This window comes from Saccostrea cucullata, unplaced genomic scaffold, assembly GCF_032062105.1.
Source record: "Saccostrea cucullata isolate Sc308-1 unplaced genomic scaffold, CSIRO_AGI_Scuc_v1 ctg795, whole genome shotgun sequence".
Classification (NCBI taxonomy): Eukaryota; Metazoa; Mollusca; class Bivalvia; order Ostreida; family Ostreidae; genus Saccostrea; species Saccostrea cuccullata.
The window spans coordinates 1-21733 of record NW_026918012.1 but is presented as its reverse complement, the minus strand read 5'-3'; the positions used below and the strand labels follow the sequence as shown (position 1 = coordinate 21733).

At 30.7% G+C, this 21733-nt stretch overlaps 2 protein-coding genes across 2 annotated transcripts; both read right to left on the bottom strand.

The window, feature by feature from the left end:
* Nucleotides 1-952: 952 nt before the first annotated feature.
* On the bottom strand, nucleotides 953-4669 carry LOC134233427 (RNA-binding protein RO60-like). The gene is made up of 2 exons (XM_062715429.1): nucleotides 4336-4669; nucleotides 953-4112 (listed from the first exon to the last, which is right to left on the bottom strand). The coding sequence occupies exons 1-2, from the start codon at nucleotides 4578-4580 to the stop codon at nucleotides 2597-2599; spliced, it is 1761 nt and encodes a 586-aa protein (XP_062571413.1). The 5' UTR covers nucleotides 4581-4669; the 3' UTR covers nucleotides 953-2596.
* A 12369-nt stretch (nucleotides 4670-17038) lies between these two features.
* On the bottom strand, nucleotides 17039-20946 carry LOC134232720 (uncharacterized; the record flags this gene model as incomplete). Its single annotated transcript, XM_062714735.1, has 6 exons — nucleotides 17039-17305; nucleotides 17427-17591; nucleotides 17919-17990; nucleotides 18251-18316; nucleotides 20549-20736; nucleotides 20853-20946. Coding segments are annotated over 6 exons (755 nt in total), but the record flags the coding sequence as incomplete, so codon positions are not given.
* Nucleotides 20947-21733: the final 787 nt, after the last annotated feature.

Genomic DNA, 21733 nt, shown 5'->3' with positions numbered 1-21733 from the left:
TTCACTATTTATTTTTTTTAAATTAAAATAATTTAAAATAAATGAAACACCTTAATATTAAAATTTGTGAATTGAAATGTACGCATATTTTTGTCATTTTTTCTTCTACTGCTCTGTAATTCTTTGAATATTTTCTGTATTCCACATTTTTACTAACCTTATAAAGATCTGAGTATTTACATTCTTTTTTTTTCATTCTCATTTTTACACACAATACCTGATAAGCAAAAGATGACCTATATTTTTTTTTTACAATCGTTAGATGTTTAAACTGCTCTACAAGACAGGAGAAATAACTCAGAAGAACAGTAAATACAATTACACACTTAGCTCTACGTTCTTATTATCCTTTGCTACATGTAGTAAATATAAAAGATATATACTTGTAGTGAATGTATTAAAGAGATCACATCAATCATCAAAGATTTCTGTACATACATACAAATTTAATATTTTTAAAATTGATATTTGACATTTTTTTTACACCTGGACTTGTTTAATAGGTTTTATTTTAATAGTGGAAAACAAAACAATACAAATTTCATATATACCCCAAATACTTGACTTAAAAATTAGAAATACATTTGTTTCTACAGTACCAACCAAAAAGAAACTGATATGAGAGAAAAGTTCAAGATATCCCATTTGGATTACAAATCACTCAAAATTACTTTAATTCCTTATTGATCCCAGCAGTGGGAAAAAGTATCGGAGATATAACATAAATGAGGAGGTGGAAATTATTATTGACATTTATGTAACATCAAGATCAAGTATTTGCAATTTTTTGTACATGTAACGGTGGTTTTTTAATCTTTTTTTTTTAATTATAAAAGTAAAAAAATGTAGGGAAAGGGGCTTTCACATTAATTTATTCAACACATTTGGTCAGTTAATATTACAAAAATGCTGTCATTTTTAAACCTTTTTATTCCATGAACATTTACAAGATGATCAACGAGAGACAATATCAAATAAATGCTGTAAAAATTTCCTCTTTATTTATACAAAGCTGAGTTATTTACATCGTGAATATCGGCATGAGTGTCACTGTTTACAGATATTATAAGTGATATGTAACAACATGACTCCCAAATAACAAGAGGGGCCAATCTACCAAAAATGCCAATCCTTTACAATAGATAATGCTAGTCATTTAATGTAAAAGGCAATGCATGCAGTTTAAACGTGTATCTCTTTTTACTAACAATTGTAAAAGTATACAAACTCAGGTAATAAATTACATTCATTTTGTGATACTTTCAACAATAATTTCCCCGGGTACTTTTTGTAACTGTAACTGGTAGACAGTGTTTTCTTTTACTGTAAACCAACTTTTATTCGCGTGCGAGAAATATCCGCGACCTCCTTTGTCTCGCGAATATTAATTGCCGCGAACCATTAATTTTGCTAAGGATTTGTAGAAAATGTTTCCCTGCGCGCGGAAATTAATCGTCGCGGATTGGTTTTAAACGGACGAATTGCGAATAAAAGATGTCGCGAATAATAGTTGGTTTAAAGTAATAATCGGTCAATATTTAAAAAGATAAATGCATTTTCCTCATTGATTGATTGATTATTACTGCTTAACGCCGAGTCGGCCATATTTCAGCCATGTTTTCCTTAATGAAAGGAATAACACAGATTTTGAAATCCGACATTTCACCGAAAACAATAATTGAATAATAATTTTGATAATAGTTATTAAACACATGTTTCTTGAGAAAAAAATGCTAATTAATAAAAAATGCCCAAAAAGAGTTAACTTAAGATTTTAAAATAGTAATGAATTACAAATCTCACTGTGCTTGAAATTATATGTACTTATATATTCATACATTTCCAGCCTAAAGCATCTTGCAACACCTATCATTATATATAACGATGTGTTTCAAAGTAACATTAATACATGAAAAAGTGAAGACAAATGATGAAATCTTTTATTGATAGCGAGCTCCATATACAACGTCTATGAACAGAAAATTTAATCTGCTGAAAATCTGCACATTGTTCAAAGAAATTTTTATCAATTTATTTGGAAAAAAATTCAAACTACAAATAATCCTTTAGGACGAATAGCATATCGTGGCCTAGACAAAGCAATAAAATTCTTATAAAAGACGTGTATTAAATACAATTTTCAGCCATAAAATTGTTTGCATTAACATTAAACCATATGCTCGTCACTTTAACGACTCTGTGTTTTCGATTTTGTCGAGAATTACGGAATCTCGATCCTGATTTATTGAAAGTTTCTAGAATATATACAAATTTTATGTCAATATCGTTAAAAAATAAGAAGCACCTTCATATACATTACACAGTAAAGAGAGTCTTAAGAAGTCTTGAAAAACAGTTTCACTAGGACTTATTATATATGACGCTTTTCCTAGTATTTAAGCTTCTGATTTATTAATGCACTCAGGTAATTGTAAAATTAGCAATATTTAAGGCATGAGATATGACTTTCACAGTTAAAGTTAAAGAATATGTAAAGAACACTTGTAACTACACTCTTTAGATATTTAAAATATGTCTAAATTTACAAAAACATTCACCATTAAACTTATTTACTTCTTAAAAGCACTCTGAGAAATTAAAATACGTTGTTAAGAAAATTAGATATGATATGTGGAACATAAGAATCAAATCCACACACTGTTAAAGTGTGTTGATCTTCAATGTCTCCGATAGAGACATCAGAACAGGCCAAATTACAGACAATCAGTTTTGCATCAGGACTGTTTGAAGATTGTCGATAGAATTTAAATGCTTGTCCCGGATGTGGGGTTCCGAAAGTAGCAAAAGAATCTGTGTAAATGATGAAAACATCGCACTTTTTTTTATTTTCAATTGCGTACTTGAATGGCAAAGCAGCATCAGCAACAAATTCACCCGTTGGACTTCTCATTTCTTTTATTTTATTAGCTATCCCATCGATATCATCATCGGGCCTGATGGGCAAAGCTGTTGCTCTGTTGTTCGAGAAAACTATTGCATGGTAATTTTCTTCTGTTCTAATTGTAAGTGACAGCATAAATGCAGCAACATCTAGTGCTTGTAAAGATGGTGATCCCGCGACGGTAACACTTTCTTCTATCGATCTACTAATGTCCAATGCCACCAAAAAACGTTTATTTGTAGGCTTGATATTTCTAAAAGATAAATACAATCCCTCTTTAAGTGCAGAGCAAATCTGTGGATAAACTGGCCATTGTAACGATTTTGATCTGTTTTCACCTTTTTTATACTGGTTGATTGCTAGCATGTAGGTAAAAGGATGTACCTTTTCTTTAGTGATTATTTCCTCGTTCTTCAGTTTCTCAAGTGCCAAGTATTCTTCAAAGGATGGCTTCTCCTCTGATGTGCCTCTTTCAAAAATTTTAAGCTTAGACATTTTCCCTAAATTTCGAATCAATGCAAGAATTGGCATGTGTCTTGCAAGTGCTAACCAAACTTCTCTGTCGTTTAAAAAGCAGGTTGGAATATGTTCCCTCACTAATCTGTGCTTCAAGATAAGCTTCTTAACTTGAGCGACATCCTTTGTACGTTTGGCCATTTCTATCGAAGATAGAAGGTTGCTTATATTTTTCAGAATTGACGTCTGATAAGAATCTCGATTTTTTTGATTCTCCATAAATGGGGTAGAATCTGCATATTCTTTCCCTTTCATTGCAAGAATGACCAGATACTTCAAGGCTGGATCTTCATCATCTTTGACTTTGAGATGGGCCAGGCGCATAACGGCTTTGTGTCGCCATCCATGTCTTTTGGGGTATTTTGTTATGTGAAGTGCCAAAAGTTTTAACTTGGTTTCTGAAGTTCCATAACTATGATACCAATCACAGATTGCTTTCCGATGTGCTCTACCCCAACCTTTAGATTGAAAATTCCCCTGATTTATTTTTTGACAAAAATCAAGAAATTTAAAAAGATGTGTTGGTATTCGACAAATTGACGGAAGTGCAATATATCCAGCTCTTTTTGTAGCCGTGTCACTGGATCTACAGCACATCGCCAATACAAAAAGTAATGGGTCTTGTCTGAATGCGCGTGGCCGGAAATGAAGAAGAAGTTCAACAACCCTCTCCCCCAGTCCATTTTTTATTAATCTGCAAAAGGGATTATTATATATCATTAAAAAGTGTGATGAAAACAGGACTGATGTTAAAAAAGCTTTTGCAAGTATTATTTAGAATTTTCTAAGTTTTTACTCTATTTCTGTTTATCTATAGTTTCCAATTAACTAGTTTATTTATCTATTATTCTTTTAGATAATATTGAGAGAGAGAGAACAAGAAAAAGCAAAGAAGACAGTAAAAATCATCTACTTACTGAGAAACGAAAGCTACGTCCTCTAATCGTATCTCTCTACTCCTTGTCCTATAATTCCTGCTAGATGAACCAGTACAAATGAAACTACAAAGCTGCATTTCAAGGGTTGTCTTAAAGACATAACCACCATCTTGATTTATGACTTGATAAGGCGAAATTTTAGTATCTTGACTTTCACATTCTGTTGGTTCCGCTTGCAGTCCATGAAATTCGACTTCCATATCATCGAGATCACAAGACGCCATTTTATTCTGGCTGGGAAATTCCTACTTTCGTTTTAATTTGATACTTAAACTATGGAGGCTCTATAGTATAAAGCGCTCTAAGGAAACCTAAAATCCAATTATACAAAGACCAAGATTGGGTTAAGAAAAAAAACATACATGTAATTAAATATAAAGAAAGGGAAAATAAAGTATATAAAAAGCAAACAAAAATATTTAAAAAAAAAAAAAGAATGTAGACGAGAAAATGGCATAAAATCATATACAATTCATGTAATATGTGATTAAAACAAAGAATTGATGTAACCATCAATTGTTGCCCGGGAAATAAATAAAGTAAACAATGAAAATGAGTCTTGGTCATCAAACCCTTTACATACAGTGCAGGGAACTAATTTTGATACATAAACCAGCATCAGGATCAGCATAAGTAGGATCAGGATAGAGCTAGCATCAGCATCAGCATTTAAAAAAACAGCATTACTTGGATCAGCATCAGCAAGCAAAGGATAGAACTAGCATTGACCTATTTTAAAACCAGCATTGACCTACTTAAAATCAGGATTATCCTGGTTTACTAAAACTACAGATCTGATTTTCACAAAACGAAACCGCAAAATAGACATTCCTATTTCAGTCGGAAATAAAATACAAAGAATGTATTTCTTGCAGACAAATTGGCCAATATAATCCTAAGATTATTATTAAATTAATTCAATAGCAATAACCCCGTGATATTTTCAAATCTGAATCAGCTGATCACCAAACGGAAACGTTATGGAGTCTACTGGTGAGGCCACGCCACGGATTGCTGATTGAGATCGGTGATAAAGGGGTAAGTAGTTAGGCATGCACATGAAAAATCAGTTAAACAATACAATAAAATTATGATATTGTGAGTATGACTAATTACTACAAAATTCCGTTGGGTTTTATGGGCATACACATGCTACGAAGTTTTTCAATCCGAATTTCCTCTAAATTTACGGAAGTCAGAAATAAAAGTCGCAGTGCCTTTGACGAGATTATCTGCAAGCAATTAATCATAGACTGAGGTGTAATGAACAAAACGTAATAATTAATCCAATGCAATAGTTGATTTTATGTTAATGAATCTGGTGTAAATATTTTTTTAATGCGAAAGTTCTAATCTTTATAAAAACTTGTGCAGAAAAATGAATTTGTGTATCTACAAAAAATCATTTTGAAATAGCTAAAATAATTATGATATATAGGAGAGAGGATCTGTGCTTGAAAATATGCAAACATTTATTTTAAAACTTTTCACTACATATTCTTTTCCTTGTTTGATGAATAGCATCTTAATTCATAGTGGAAAATTGTGTATACAAAGTAGTTTGTATGTCCTAAGCTGCAGATCTGTAGCTCTCCGAAAAAAAAATATATTGATAGACTGGAGAGCTACAGTGCCACCCATTGAAAAAACTGTATATTTATTGCGCATAAAAAGTGTGCTCGGTTCTTGATTAATTCTTCCAAATTCTTACCTCAATTGCAAAGATTTTTAAAAATTCCTTTATCCTCAATCAAGTACTCTCGTAGTTGACATCTTAACGAAGCATATTGGACCGAATTATCTTTGAAACCAAAATGGCAGTATAAATAAGCAAAATGTTCGATGACTACAATATCAGGTGCAGGAGGATTATTAACAACAATTATGAGGAATGTTTGGTTGTGGAAACAGCGAAAGAATATGTTAGGAACACATGGTTAGTAATATGTTGAGATTACAGTTTTAAAAACATGGAGAAATAATTTGAGAACCAAGCGCACTTTTTTGTGCGCAATAAATATACAGTTTTTTCAATGGGTGGCACTGTATCTCTCCGGTCTATCAATATATTTTTTTTTCGGAGAGCTACAGATCTGCAACTAGTATGTCCTGTATGTAGAATTTATTTTTTAAATGTACTTGAATCCATTTATACCCTTGCAAATAAGATCTCAATTCAATTAAATACACAAACTTTAATCAATAGGAAGTCTATATAATTATATATGCTATAAATAATTATTTGTGTTTTTCCCAAATTAAAATTGTTGGAGATTAAAAAAAAATAATTACCGGTATGATATTAAGGTGATCAATCATCAATAAATAAATCTTGTCTTCTTTGTACTTTTATAGAAATGGAGTGCTATGAACAGTCCACAGTTTTGTTGCTTCATCACTGCACATAACTTTAAGAATCTAGATCTAATTCATACATATGAAGACGCCAACACGTTCCGGTGAAGGGCTGCATATTTTAACCTGTACTCAGCACTAAAGCCTTTGAAAAGTGAGAGATCTTTTTCGTACCAACACCTACATGAACTGCGACACTGGAACTCGGTTTATATGGTTTCATTCAAAGGACCGGACAATCTACATGCAGTGATGTCGGAGACTGATGATTCAAACAAAATTCTGCTTTTTAAAAAAGACAAGTGTTCTTCATTCCTAAAAGTAGAGGACAGGGACAGTAGAGGACATGAACAGTATGATGTAATGGTGGATTTATAACTTACAGAATAAAAAAATTCTAGAAAGTGAATTTGTTGAAAGAAACTATTGGTGATAAAGAAAAAAAACTTCATTTGTTCAGGTGAACACCATGATTCTATTTATTTATTTTTTGACTTTATTGACATAATATAATACAAGTGAAAAAGAGTGAATATGGGACATACACTGTATTGTAAAACTATTAATCTAATAATTCCATGATTACACAATTTCATAAAATTCTAAAAGATGTTATGGGACACTTTGTAATTTCATTTATATTATAATTTCATTGGTTAACTTGGCATTGACTATAAATAAATTGTAATTTTTAGACACTGGAAATTTTGTTTTTATTGTTTCCATGAAGTTAAAATTTTACATGTGTACTTTGTTGTTCTACAACAAACATAAAATAATCTTCATTTTGTCTCCTACCTCAAATATATTGTGCCCTAATACAGCACTATTAGCTTCTAAGGAGTGGTAGAAGAAAAATTTGGTAAAGATGATTTAGGATTTTGTTAATTTTTCAGAAAATGAACATTTTACCAAGGCGCTTAATTAAGACAGAACAGAAAAATGGATAGAAAATGTTAATGTAAATTTCATGTTAAGTTTTCATTTTCAAAATTGTGAAATTTGTTTTGTACGGTACTTAAGGGACTCCGACCCTCAGCCAGGAAGGACAACTCTTTAATTTATAATTTAATTCAAAAAGTCTTCAGATGAAGCTTGAAAATTAAATATTTTCATGCAACAAATTTCATTATATGCCTCTCAATGTGCTTCAAGGTTCTTTGCAAAGCTCCATAAATCAATTCTAATTTCATATCATGTTAATAAACATTGGTATCTAAAAATTTCTACTTTTAATTAGACCTTTCTGAGAAGTTCAAATAACCTTGAAACACATTGAGAGGCATATAATGACAACTGTTGCATGAAAAGATTTAATTTTCGAGCTTCATTTAAAGACTTTTTGAATTAGATTAAAGAGTTGTCCTTCCTGGCTGAGGGTCGAAGTCCCTTAACAGTTTTAATTTCACATGTATATCATCAAGATGAAAAGAATTATCTGGCTAGCAGCAAACTCTTAATCTATGGTACACTAGAGCATATATAAATATTGGATGATTTAAACTACTGGCTTAAACAATTAGGAAAATGTATTTATTACACTTCTAGTATCATGATGTAAGGGAAGAAATATCTACACAGTAAAACATGGTTATAACGAACATGCTATAAGGCCAAAAGAAAATATACTCTTGTTTCCTGTCCCCTGACCAAAAAAATTAGGGTAGGTAGGTAGGGAAAAAATTTTATTTTGGGAAAAAATTTTATTTTCAAAACTCAATGAATGCAGAACTGCCAGAACATATAGTATGTAATAACAAGAAAGTTAGTTAAAAAAGATTTATAAAGTAAAGGTATCCTGTACACTTACGATGTATTAGTTCTGTAAATATTGTTGGTCAACTTTAGTAAAATAGTAACCCAAAAAATGAAAATGTAATAAAAACTTTTAGGGTCGGAGGGTAAAATGTAGGGTAGGACGGGTGAAAGGAAACAAGAGTATTTTTGATTTCGGCCTAATGAATTCATGCTGATGGTGGAGTCATTTTCATTCCCTGTACTGGTTTAAAAATCCTATAGATAGTGAACATAATTTTAAAATGTCAAAAAATGTGTTCCCCAGGCACTTAAAATACTACAAGCTTATTTTTCTGTGTATTTAAATGATTTACTTCAGTCTAAAATACCCTACATAACAATGTGTTACCCTCACATTCAGTTTCTTATTGCAGATTTATAAATATGGAATTTTCCAATTGAAGTTTTAAATGAATTAAATCCAAATAACGAAATGTTTTTATTTATATTCAAAATATTAAGAATTAAATGAATCAGGACACACCGGTATTACTATTTTTGTAATTACCATTCATTAATCTTGGCACATCAGTGAAAATTTTACCAGTCATCAATAAGTGTTTGATATTCTTTTTCAAGTGATCTAAAAAATCTATTTTTAGAGTATTCATGAAAATGCAATTAAGAATTATATATGCTTCATTCAGCTTCAATAAGAATACTACATGTAACAGAAATATTGCCTATTTACATGGAATGTTGGTGTCCTCAAAAATAAAATATCAGGGGAAGTAGTTTTTTTTCAAAATGTATATACTAAAAATACAACTTGGACAGAATATCATATAAACATGTATCTCTCAATTAGTACATTATACTTAAAACAAACATCACACTATATTGTAAAATATATGTTTTCATTTATTCTATAAAATCAATTTATATATGGACAATCATCATGAACAGTTGTAAGATTGTACAAAAGAGCAGGATGCATTTCTATTTACATACATCTCATATCTAAATATGTACAATACACAAATCACTTGAAATCCACTTTAAACTTTAAATTCTGTCCATTTCATTTTAGATCTAAGTGGGAGATAACTTTAAAATGTATATATGTATGTCATCAATGGATTTGGCGCACATCATCAAAACGGTTTTTATGCCACTGTCTGATTAACAGAAGTTCCTGGCTTGAATTTTCACTATTTTAACAGATAGAATTTCATCAGCTGGATTTAGGTCCATAGAGAAGACCAGCATACTTTAATCCTGGAGGAATTTCTGCTTTGTTTACTCTGTCATGGGCCTGAAAAATATGAAACATTAATTAGGTTAATTTCAAGAAATGCCAAATATTAAAAAACAATGCTAATAATACAGTTTTAACTACAGTTGTTAACTTTATACAGTGAGTCATGTGTACATCACACAAATATACAAAATACAAACTTGAGGAGGAAATTATTTAATATTACACATTTAGAGCAATTAATTTTTTTTTACAGGTAAAAGAAAATAAATTGTCACTGACTACTAAAACTTATGCTATGAAATAGGGGCACAATGACAATAAGTAACTTTACAACTTGAACATAATTTGGCTATTAAATATCAAAGTTAAATGATCACAGTTTCAAACACTCATCTTTTCTCTTTTAACTCCAGTAAAATTTAAAAGGAGCCATTGAGGCTGAAATGATTAATCGATAATAAAGATTCTGTGTGAGGATTAAGTACACGTATATCAATATGTTTGTAAAAATATTTAAATATCGCAAAAAGAATAAGGCATTTTTTTGTTTATACTTATATTTTGTGTTAATTAAATTATATACGATAAACATATTTTAAAATCAAAATTTTTACATAAAATACATACCAGTAATAATTCTCACCACTTATATAAAATAATTTTGTTTTACAGTGGATATACCATGTATACAGCTTATTCTTTTAAATCAAATGAAAATTATTCATAAATAATTGTGAAGAAATGGTTTGTTCTTAAAATTTTTATGCCCCCGGATCACAGGCACTTGTTTCTGTAAAAAAATTTTGACCCATAGTATGTTATTATTATACTATGGGTCAAAATTTTTTTACAGAAACAAGTGTCTGTGCCCCGGATCGATAGATCTGAGGCGATAATTGTTTATGTCATGTCTGTTTATCTGTTCAGCTGTTTGTCAGTCTGTCTATTGTCAATTTGAACATTCGCCATAACTTTTTAACTCTGAGAGGTAGAGACTTGATATTTGGCATGCGTACTCAACTTAAAAAGTTCTTCCAAAAGACACCAACTTCAATGACCTTGTGACCTTGACTGTGATCTATATGCTTAAAATAGTTCTTTCGAACTTTTACCATAACTTTTGAATCATAGGAGATGGAGACTTCATACTCGGTATGCATATTTCACTAATAAAGTTCTTTCAAACGACATTGAGATCAATGACCTTATGACCTAGACTGTGACCTATATGCTAAAACAGTTTTTTTTAACTTTGTTACCGCCAGCCGCACAGTGTTTCACAAACACATCTTGTTCAATACAAAAAAAGACTTCCTGATGAACATGACCAATTCAAATATTTGATACATATTGACATTGTATTGTAGCTCAAATATCAGGACAGATACATATCTGCCTTCTGAAAAAATTATATATCTGTTTAAAGCCTTTTAAGTACAATCTATATTCTACTCGTAAACTAGACACAGGACAGTACTTGATAGGGAACAGCCTAACTAAGACTGCAAAGATAAAATCCGTAACCATGCATACTATTGTTTAAGAGTTGACTTCTAGATTGGTTCAAAAGTTGAAATACATGTACTACGTTAGAGTGAAGTACATTTGAGTGGACTTGGTTATCAGTCGGTCAGGTTATATATGTACATTACCACATTGTTGTAAGCGTGAAGCTCTCCTGCTCGTGGCTGCTTGATCAAAAAATTTCCTAATCTTTATCTTGATGCCTCAATCTTTATTGTGACGTCATATGACATTGTAAGTAAACATGGGTTTCTTTCCATCCCAGTTGAAATGAACAATTTACATTCATTCAACAGTGTTTCTTACGCTGCGACTGGGTATCATTATCAAAGTAAAATATCTTACTTTGCTTTATTTGCAAATGGTCAGTATTTTAATGAGCTACAAAATACTAATGATCGAGCTACAAAATATTCTTTCTCATTTGACCACGGTCAGAATGGGAGAAGGTTGTACATTTTGGCCATGGTTGCAACAATGGGTTATGTATAATTTGACTTGATACTTTGTAGATTAACTACAGAATACTGCGTCTGCAGATTCTAAATTAAAAAAAAATCATTTATTTTTTACTCAATTGTAAAAATTGACCTTTAAAATCACATGGGTTTACCATGTTTAAATGCCTTAATCGCTCAGAATTTTGAGTTTTTGATTTTTTGTAACACATAATCTTTACCATTTTTATATAATCTTATTTAAAAAAAAAAAACATTGTTTACATACCCTCTGAGTGGTTGTAGTGACTGTACTGATGATCTATCGGTTCCTTGGATTACGACTTTTCCATTTAGGCTAAAGCATAATATTTTCGCTAAATTATTCACAGGACACGCAATAAATTTTCATCTGGATTTGACATAAACTTCATCATGTTCATTGTCCATCACGTTTCCATGCTTACACGTTGCACACACTAGGGCTATTTCACCTACTGAAATCGCATCACAAAAAGGATAAATCATCGCATTTTAGCTGCAATCAATATCAAATAACTATGTTACAATAACTTCGCAAGATGAAGATTTACTTCCAACTTCCACTATGTCGCCATTTTGTTTCTTTACGATTGCAATACGACAAAACGAAATTCGTTAAAAATCGCTAATTTTTTCGGTAAAAAGTGAAAACAGATAAAGGAAAGTCATTAAATACATATTACAAATAAAAGTTACCCCAAAAATTATTTTTAATGGCTTAAAATAGCGATGCTGTTTTTGAATTATCCACTTCCGGCAGGATAATCCTACTTCCGGTAGCATTACTAGCATTGACCTAGTTTCAAACCAGCATCAGGATAAGGATCAAACCAGGATCAGGATAAGGATAACTAGCATCAAAAGCAGCAAGCAAAGGAAGCATCAAAATCAGCAAGCATAGGAAGCACCAAAATCAGCATTGATGCTGTAACAAAATTATTTCCCTGCACTGTATGTGTGAAAAGGGCATGCATCTGAATGATGGAGACAAAAGCGGAGGATATTTTGAAAACCTATAGTCAGATTCAAATCGAACAAAAGCGATATGATTCCCTTTTAAACTTTATCAATTAATTCCCCAAGTAAATGGAGGCTGCATAAAATTGGAACCAGGCGAATGTATCACATATTTTCAAGGAAAAATGTATTTCACTTTAAGAATATAAAATACGAACTGTGTTAAGAAGGTTTTTATGCGATAAGTAAAATTCCATATTCAAAAAAGGGACCTGTCGATTTTTTCGATAGTAAATGATAAACAACTTTATATATTCACCGCAATAGAAACGCAACACTCTAATTTTAGAGTGAAAATTATATACAGATTATAACTATGTACCAAAAAAGTTAGGACATCTTTTTCTTTGCCAAGTCAGTTATTTAACGGTTGAATGAATTTCTTTCCATTACCGGAAGTTACTTTTTAGCCCTCTTCACAGAATTCAAAATTTTGTATTTTAAATAAGATCTAAACAATATTTTGGGTTTTTAAGGTTTTGAAGCTTAACATATGTACTGTACTAAAATGCCGGGGAAAAACCTTCTTAAAAATGAATACATTTAGGTAAAAAGTAAATTGACAAAATAAAAAAAATGCTCCATTTAAACATTAAATGTTATTTTTAGATCTTAGAAATAAACAGATACCCGGTAAATCTTAAAACATCCCTCTTCCGAGCATTAAATTTAATTGTGCTAGTCCGCCATATACAACAAATGCAGCCCGATTTCTACCATGCATTATGTTTATTAATATCTTAATCTGAGCGAAAATGAATGTTTTATAGATACTGCGGTCGAATTTTCTCTAACATGGCGTAGTGTAGCAACTTTTGGACTTCCGGTCAAGAAACTGTCATTTATGCTATTGAAACACATGAGCCGGAGTCGTTATATAGAGTACATTTGCATCCACACCTCTTTTCTTTCTTTATTTCGAGAATTTCCAGCATTAGCAATGAAAATCAATCATTTTGAGGAAATATAGGAATCACATCCGGTAAAGAACGAAGGATCTCCCCGGCATTTTAGTACAATACTTATGATTAACAGGTACAAAACCTTGAAAACCCAAAATATTGTTAAAAATTTTATTAAAAATGCAAAATTTCGTTTCCTGTTAAGACGAGTTAAATGAATTCGGATTACGTTTATGAAAACTATTCAGTGATTTTATTTTATATTACTCTTCTCCACACAAGGTAGGAAAACTTCGTTTTCGAAAATGAAAATGACAATTCTGTAAACTCTTTTTATTAAATGTGATAAACAGATTCGACAATGTGCTTAGTCTTGCTCTTATTGTCATAGAACCCCATTTAGCCTTGTTTTTTTTTTCTTTGAAAGGGGACAAAACATTTTCGATTTTTTGATTAAAATTATAGTAGATTCCTTTTGATTTTATTATTCAAACTTTATTTTTTTATGATTAACACTTGATATATGTAATTATTAAAAGGACTTTTTGTATAAATTTGCATGTCAAGAATATGCCTACCAAAGCAAGATTTTGTATTTAAAATGACATGAAGTCATTACAATCCACAAAGAGCCATAATCTCTACAAAAATATAGGCCTTCTCTTTTTACCGACTAGGGAGTAAAATTTCTACTGAGAAAAGCGGTTTCCAATAAATATTTTACGGGGTCACTTTTCTTCGTTCAACTGGAAAAGATTGCAAATAAATGGATAAAGTTCGCGACAGAAAGATATATTATTAGGAAATGTACAAATGTATAGAAATCCGTTTAATTATAAAAGTAGATAAAGGTTCAAGTTTAATACAACAAGTACTAATTACCATAAGCACATGTGTCAAATAATAATTTACAATAAAGATTTTCTGGACATGTTTTATATACGATATATGTACAGATTGGATTTTCTATCACAAAGGCTCGTTGAATGCCACAATTTATTTTCAAAAAAGTTCAAAGTATTGCATAATTTTAACATATATCCTTGTTCAACAAATACTAATAGAAAACCCCTATTACATAAATATGATAATAGAAATTTGATATATGCTAAAGACATCCCTTCCGTGAAACTTGTTCTAATTTAAAATAACTAATACTCAACGTGTGCCTTTTTTTTTTTTACAGTAATGACATATTAAAAAGAACCGACTCTCACATTTTATAAAAGTAGCGAAATAAGGACAGACACAATTATCATTTCTTTAGTACATGTGCCGAAAAGAAACATTAAATACGAAAATTTAATACGACAGTAAAAAGTTTTCTCGGGAAAAAAAGTAATACTTAGAATTGAAAACAAAAACAATGACTATCACAGAATGGTTACCAGTAATTTTCATATGAAACAAATTTTAACAAAAGGATTATTTAACTATACAGGCTTTTTAAAGCATAAATTAAATATTTTATTAAACAATATCGAATTGCATTGAAATAAAGTTTCACACAACATTAAAATACGGATCAGGAAAGAGACTTTGCTGGTTTTCTCCTTACTTGAAACCGTTATTCAAATGACATACGCGTAAACACTTTAAGCATCAGTGAGTAAAAAAATAATACAGTAATAATAGCAATTATTGAATATACAAAAAGCTTTTCTTTTACTTTTGTTTCAATTCAAATAAGAAGGTGAAAAAAAAAAATTTCCTTAACACTATTGTAACCTAAGCATAAAATTGTTTAAGGGTAGGTTATTGAGAATATTTTCTTGCTACTGTTTACATGTATATATTTTTTTTCAAGAAAATTAAAAAAAAATTGAATTAAGGTGATAAAAGATACGAAATTCTTTGTAAATTTAAGCACAGAGAATTGAATACTTAAATGGAATTAAAAAAAGATCACTTAATTAAACTGATGTTTTATACTGTATACAGGGATACTTACACCTCCAATTTAGCGCCCTTTTGTCCTTGACACAGATGGGCGAATTGAAGACGGGACAATTCAAAGAAAAGTAAAGTCTCTTTAAAAAAGTCTCGAAGAGCTGTATTTAAAACAAGGCATAATCTATTGTAATCGTGAAAATAACACAGGGCAAAGATAACTCTTTCTACATTAGCTAAATTTACGCTGAGGAGTGTCTATTATAACTAATTTTCGAAAAAGCCTTACTCAGTACCTTAAATACTCAACAATAAAAACAAAAATTGTAAATCTTGCACAATGTTTCTTTTCTACGATAATATTTCCAGTAAAACTTATTGTCTTAATTTCGGTCAATGTGTCCACGTGCCAAAGCCAATCTAATTAACAATTCCTAGTTCAGAATTACTAAAACTCAGTATTTACTTTTTACCAAAATATGTCTTTTTCACGTTTTAAATGTTGTTTTAATTTTCGAAATGAAATATATATAAGATTTACTGGTAACACCCCTCCCAAAGATGTATTTCTTATGTTTATATTAAAACACGTCATTTTCAATTGTTCATTGACATATTGTTCAAAACCAAATTGTTTTTTGTTGCTGGGTAATGGAGATATTTAACATGCGACATTTGATTTTGGAAAATATGTTCAAGTTAAAGAAATCAAATCACCCAAAAAATAAACAGTAAATACGTTTTGAAAATTCCTTATGGATTTATTCCCATTTTGGATATTCGTTAAGTATCTGGTGACCCAATTTAAATTGTAAAAGCAACAAAACTAATCATTGCAGAAAGTTAGTTATTACTTGAACTTCTTTTTATATATATGCTGCTTAAAAAGTATTAAAAACCAGAATTACAACATTTTCATAGAAGCATTAGTTAATGTACTAAAATTAATATGATTACAAATTTTGCTTTATTTAAGTAGAATATGAATTTAAAGCACGATCTATGTATTCAAGCATTAAGTCATCAATAGCAAGGTTTCCATAACCTCAGTGTTAAAGTAAGGCTGAGAATGCACACAATATTTCGCATACATTACTAGTTGCAGCTGATAAATATTTGTAAATAGTACATGAAGCTAAATTTTTGTAATTTCAAAATATTTCTTTGAAATTGTTTATTGGATTTCGTTCATTTTTGTCTCAAAATACTTCGACTATTTATTCACCATTAACATTAACCCTTGTGCTAAAAATGGATAATTTCGAATGTTCGTTAAATATTAACAAACTAATGACTATATTTTTTTTTCAAACATACAACCAGGTGCAGCTTTTCAATTTGTTTAAGTTAACAATTTGCAGATCATATAGAATAGAATTGAAGATATTAAAATCAAATACCCCCCCTCTCTCTCTCTCTCTCTCTCTCTCTCTCTCTCTCTCTCTCCAATTGTGTGTTCTTTAGGTAGACTATTTTCCTAGTTCAGAATATTAAAATCAAATACCCCCCCCCTCTCTCTCTCTCTCTCTCTCTCTCTCTCTCTCTCTCTCTCTCTCTCTCTCCAATTGTGTGTTCTTTAGGTAGACTATTTTCCTAGTTCAGAATGTGAATTCATCATGTTTCTTTATTTACACTAAATTTTGGTTTCCCCCTTGCATTTTCTGTGTCTCTTACAAAGGGGCATCTGCTGTTGAGCCCTTTATGTTCAAAAATGGCATCATCTCCCAACTTCCAATCATCCTTCTCACAACCACATTGAAAACAAGTTGTTGTGGAATCATAACCTATGAAAATAATAGGAAAAAAACTTTGATTTCTTATAAATAAAAAAATATAAAAACAAATAAGCATATTCGATATTATGTGCACATACGTTAATGCTTACATGTAGGAAGAATAAACTACCTGCATAGAAAAAGCCGGCACTAGCTAAGTTTTCAACCATTTCCTGCGGTGAGAACCCAGAAAAGGAGAGCAGTCTGATACTTTTGCTTGTATATTCAAGGAATGCAGGATTTTCCTCTTCAGGAGTAAAACTGTAATCGTGGGTACTTGGAATGTATGGAGTATCTAATTTTGGAGAAAAAAATCACATGGAAGAATTTTTGTTTTCGTTAAAGCATTATATTTATGGAGAGAACGATCATAGGCATATATGCCTGCCTTTCAATCCATTGCAATGAATAAAATATATTTGAAACTGAAGCATTATATTAAAATCAATGTTAACAAATATTACTGAAAACAAATCGATCGAGAATCATATAATAATGTATCAGTTGAAATTTTCCTTTCGATTGCAGTCGCTATGATTAGTTTAAATTTAACTTCATCATTGGCGTTGAGGACAACTTCCATAAAAAAAAACTGCATATAATTTCAGTGGATAAGACTTACGTTTTTGTCCTGTTCTTGAAAAATAACCTGCGTGGAGTGGATCATGGAACGTATTCACTTCTTGATTTAGATCTAAAATTATTTCATAATATTCATTTAAAGTAACTAGATTTTATTGTAAATGCTGCAACTGTTTTTAAATGAAAATCAATCAAAAGAAAAGGTAGGAAATCTAATATTGAACCAACGTTAAAATATATCACATGGAACAATGATTTTTTTAAATAAATCAGTTGCTTATAGCCAATCTGTTTACGAACGGTATAAAAAATTGCTTCAAGTAAGAGTTTTATGACTGCAAGTAAAGAGTAAAAATAAATGGCTAAAAGTACCTTTAAATGTATCTTCATGCTGAACGAGTGTGATGTTTTCCTCTTCATAACCTTCACTTTTGTGGCCTAGAATTTGAATAAAATCGAGAAATATCATTGAAAATATTTTTTGAAAGCAAATCATGTTCACAAAGAAAAACACAAGAATAACACTGTTCAGAAATATATCGAAAAGTATTTTAAGGCTGGGAAAGGATAGCGTGTTTCAATCTTCTAGTTTTATCTTCAAAAGCCTTAAAAGCAGAATAAGCTATAAACAAAATGAAAGTTATTTGGGATACCGAATCAGTTAAGGAATTATCAAGGAATAATCAGTCTAAGAAGAACAATCTTGAGTAGAAAAAAATTACATAGAAATCTTAAATTAGAAGTAAAATCGGATTAAGAGAACAGTAAATATCATTTAAAAGGGTACATTCGCCAGGTTTTGTTTTTCATGATTGTGTAAACAAAAAACAATTATACATATAGCTCTTCTTGAAAGTGGCAGTTTTCTTCATTCCATCAAACCCATATTGCTTTGTGGCAACGCACCTTGAAAAGCTTTTTTCAAAGTGCGTTTAAATTGGGACAAAATCAACGCACTTTGAAAATTTTTTTCAAAGTGCGTTAAATTTCGGACCAACTCAACGCACTTTGAAAAATTTTTTCAAAGTGCGTTAAGAGTCTACATCAATATATTTTACCATGGAGACACTTAACGCACTTTGAAGAAAAAATCATATTTTAGTCATGGAAAGATTTTATTTGTTATTTATCTTTCGAAAAACTAAGCCAAACCTAACCTCAAAAATGAATTGATTTACTCCCGCGTCGAAAGGAGGAGAAGACGGGTATAAGATCCCTCAGTCCAAATCTTTATCTTTCCAATACATAGGTGTCGGTAACAAACGGGGGAGGGGAGCAATAACCTAAAAAGGGTACGTTGCATTTTCAATGCTTATACGATGTATAATTATATCATTTCAAAATAAGTGGGGGGGGGGGGCTTTACCCCCCATCCCCTCCCCTGGTCCTTCGCCCAGTCTCGATGTCTATGCTATACTTAAAGCATTCATATAATTATGTATTTACCTAACTGGTATGACGTTGAAAACTTTCAATAATAAATGAGTTAATTAAAACAGATGAAAACTAGAAATTTTTAAGTACAGTAAAACGTATGAGAGAAAAAATTTTCATACTTTTGAACAATCAAATTAGCCCCTTTTTTATGATAAACGCTAAGTTGCTCGAAGCTGTCCTCTGTTAGTGTCCCCTATACACCTTTACATCTATTTATCAAAGACTAGAATAAAAAAAAAAACAAATTAATAAACTTAAACAATCGTCACTCTTTTTTGCAAGACCCTTTTATTTTTCCTTTTATTTTATCAAAACCTTAAATATTTAAACCGTCAATATCTCAGGTCCTACAGTGACTTTATTATAAAAAAGTTATCAAACCAGGATCTGTTATTTATCATACCGATTATTTGAAGGAATATTGATCAATCATTTACATTTTTTCAAAGTGCGTTATTATGGTCGATATTAACGCACTTTGGAAAAAAAAATTCAAAGTGCGTTAGCTTGGTCCCAAATTTTAACGCACTTTGAATTTTTTTTTTAAAGTGCGTAATTTTTCAAAGTGCGTTGTAACATTGCTGTTACAAAAAAGGAATTCTATAAAACAAGCTTGACTGGAAATTACTTTATTGGAGGGGACGAAACAAAAAAAAAATTAAGGATGGAAAACGACTTCTATAACATAAAAGCGGAATTATCAGTTCAAAAAGCTTTTTGCACACGTGATACAAATATGAGATGAGATTTTCTTTGTATTTATCTGTTGTCACGAGAAGAGGATACATGTCTTTTCTTGATTGATTAAATGATAGATATGGCAAATATACTGAACTGGGGCCTTAAATTGCAAAGAAAAAGAACGCAGTGCTTCGAAGCTAAATACCCTTTGGCCACTTTATTTAGAGAGACATCAGTCTCTTAATAAAAAGTCCAAAAAATGAAAAAGTACAAATATAAGTCGTACATGTAGTATTTTTTTTTACATATATAGAGAACGCACCACATTACTTGAGAAAAGTGTATCATCTACATTGTATTTCAATAGTAAATTCAAATAAAAGTTCAAACGAAAAAGAATGTGAAAAAGTTCGTTTACATAAATTCTACGAAAAGAAAGAATTGAAAGAGGTAGAAATACTCTTGTGAAATTTATCAGTTTGAAAGAATCAACTTTACATAGTATTGTAGATTCTTAATATAAAATCAAAACATATTTGGCATTGGACGTACCTTTGGAATCTGTCTCTTTGTTTGGGTGTCTTTCCTGGTTACTAGAACTTTTAACATCTTTTCTTCTTTTTTTCTTGTAAATAACAAACACTGAAACTGCTGCAATAAGTAGTATAACGGCTACTGCGATTCCCACTGCAAAACCTAACGTAATTGCAGGACATCCGAATCCTGAGCAACCCTCAGTGCTGAAACATGTTATAGATAAAGGCACATAAATAATACGCTGATTTATTGGAACATAAAGTTCACATATTATGCATTATCAAAATGGCTATTAGTAAGTACTGTAAGATCGTCATACCTTGCAAGAGTTGTTTGAGTAGATTCGCTGGAAAAGGTTTTGATATACCCAGTTTCAAAGGAACTGTCTTTCTTCAATTCGAAACATTCTCTATCTGAAATTAAAATTTTAAAATACGTTTTTGGTCTTGTTCGCAGAAGATCTACGTGTAATGATATATTTTTTGTAGAGTTAAATAAAATATTAAAATTCATCTTAATACTTCTTAGGTTCAAACAGCGATTTGCCCAGTACTTAAGAGGACATAGTAATACATAAGGTAGGATTTGGATAATTCTATTTATTGAATTTTTCTTTAATTGAGTATTAGGTAAATTTCTAAGTAAATGTAATATCCTTTCAGGTGATAATAATGGTGTACGTTCTCCTTAAAGAAAAGCAAGAACGTCTCAATTGAAATACAATTATGCGTCTAATTACAGGCACACCTCCCCTCAAATTGTGCGTATAATATGTGTATAACATATGGAACTAATGTCTACATTCCAATCCTATTTTCTAAGAAAAATTTACATGTCGAAAACTGGTTGTACGATATACGTACAAGTAAAGGAGGACTGTACAAAAAACATAAATGTGGTACTAAGCACTATTTTACAAAGAAATCAAAATATGGAAACATATCGGACACTAAATCGTGTCCTTCAAGAAAACAATTCTGAGATTGATGACCACAGACACAAGCTTCTAAACATTCTTCCATATTTATTTTTCATTTACTTATAGAAGTACATGTATATATAATATTTCTTTCCTAGTCTGGTAGCATATGTAGAATCCAAAATCATTGGAGAGAAAGAGAAGTGCCGATATTTTTTCTCTTTTTTTAATATTTTATCTACAGTGTATTTGGAACTGAAATATTTGAAAGATTTTAATGT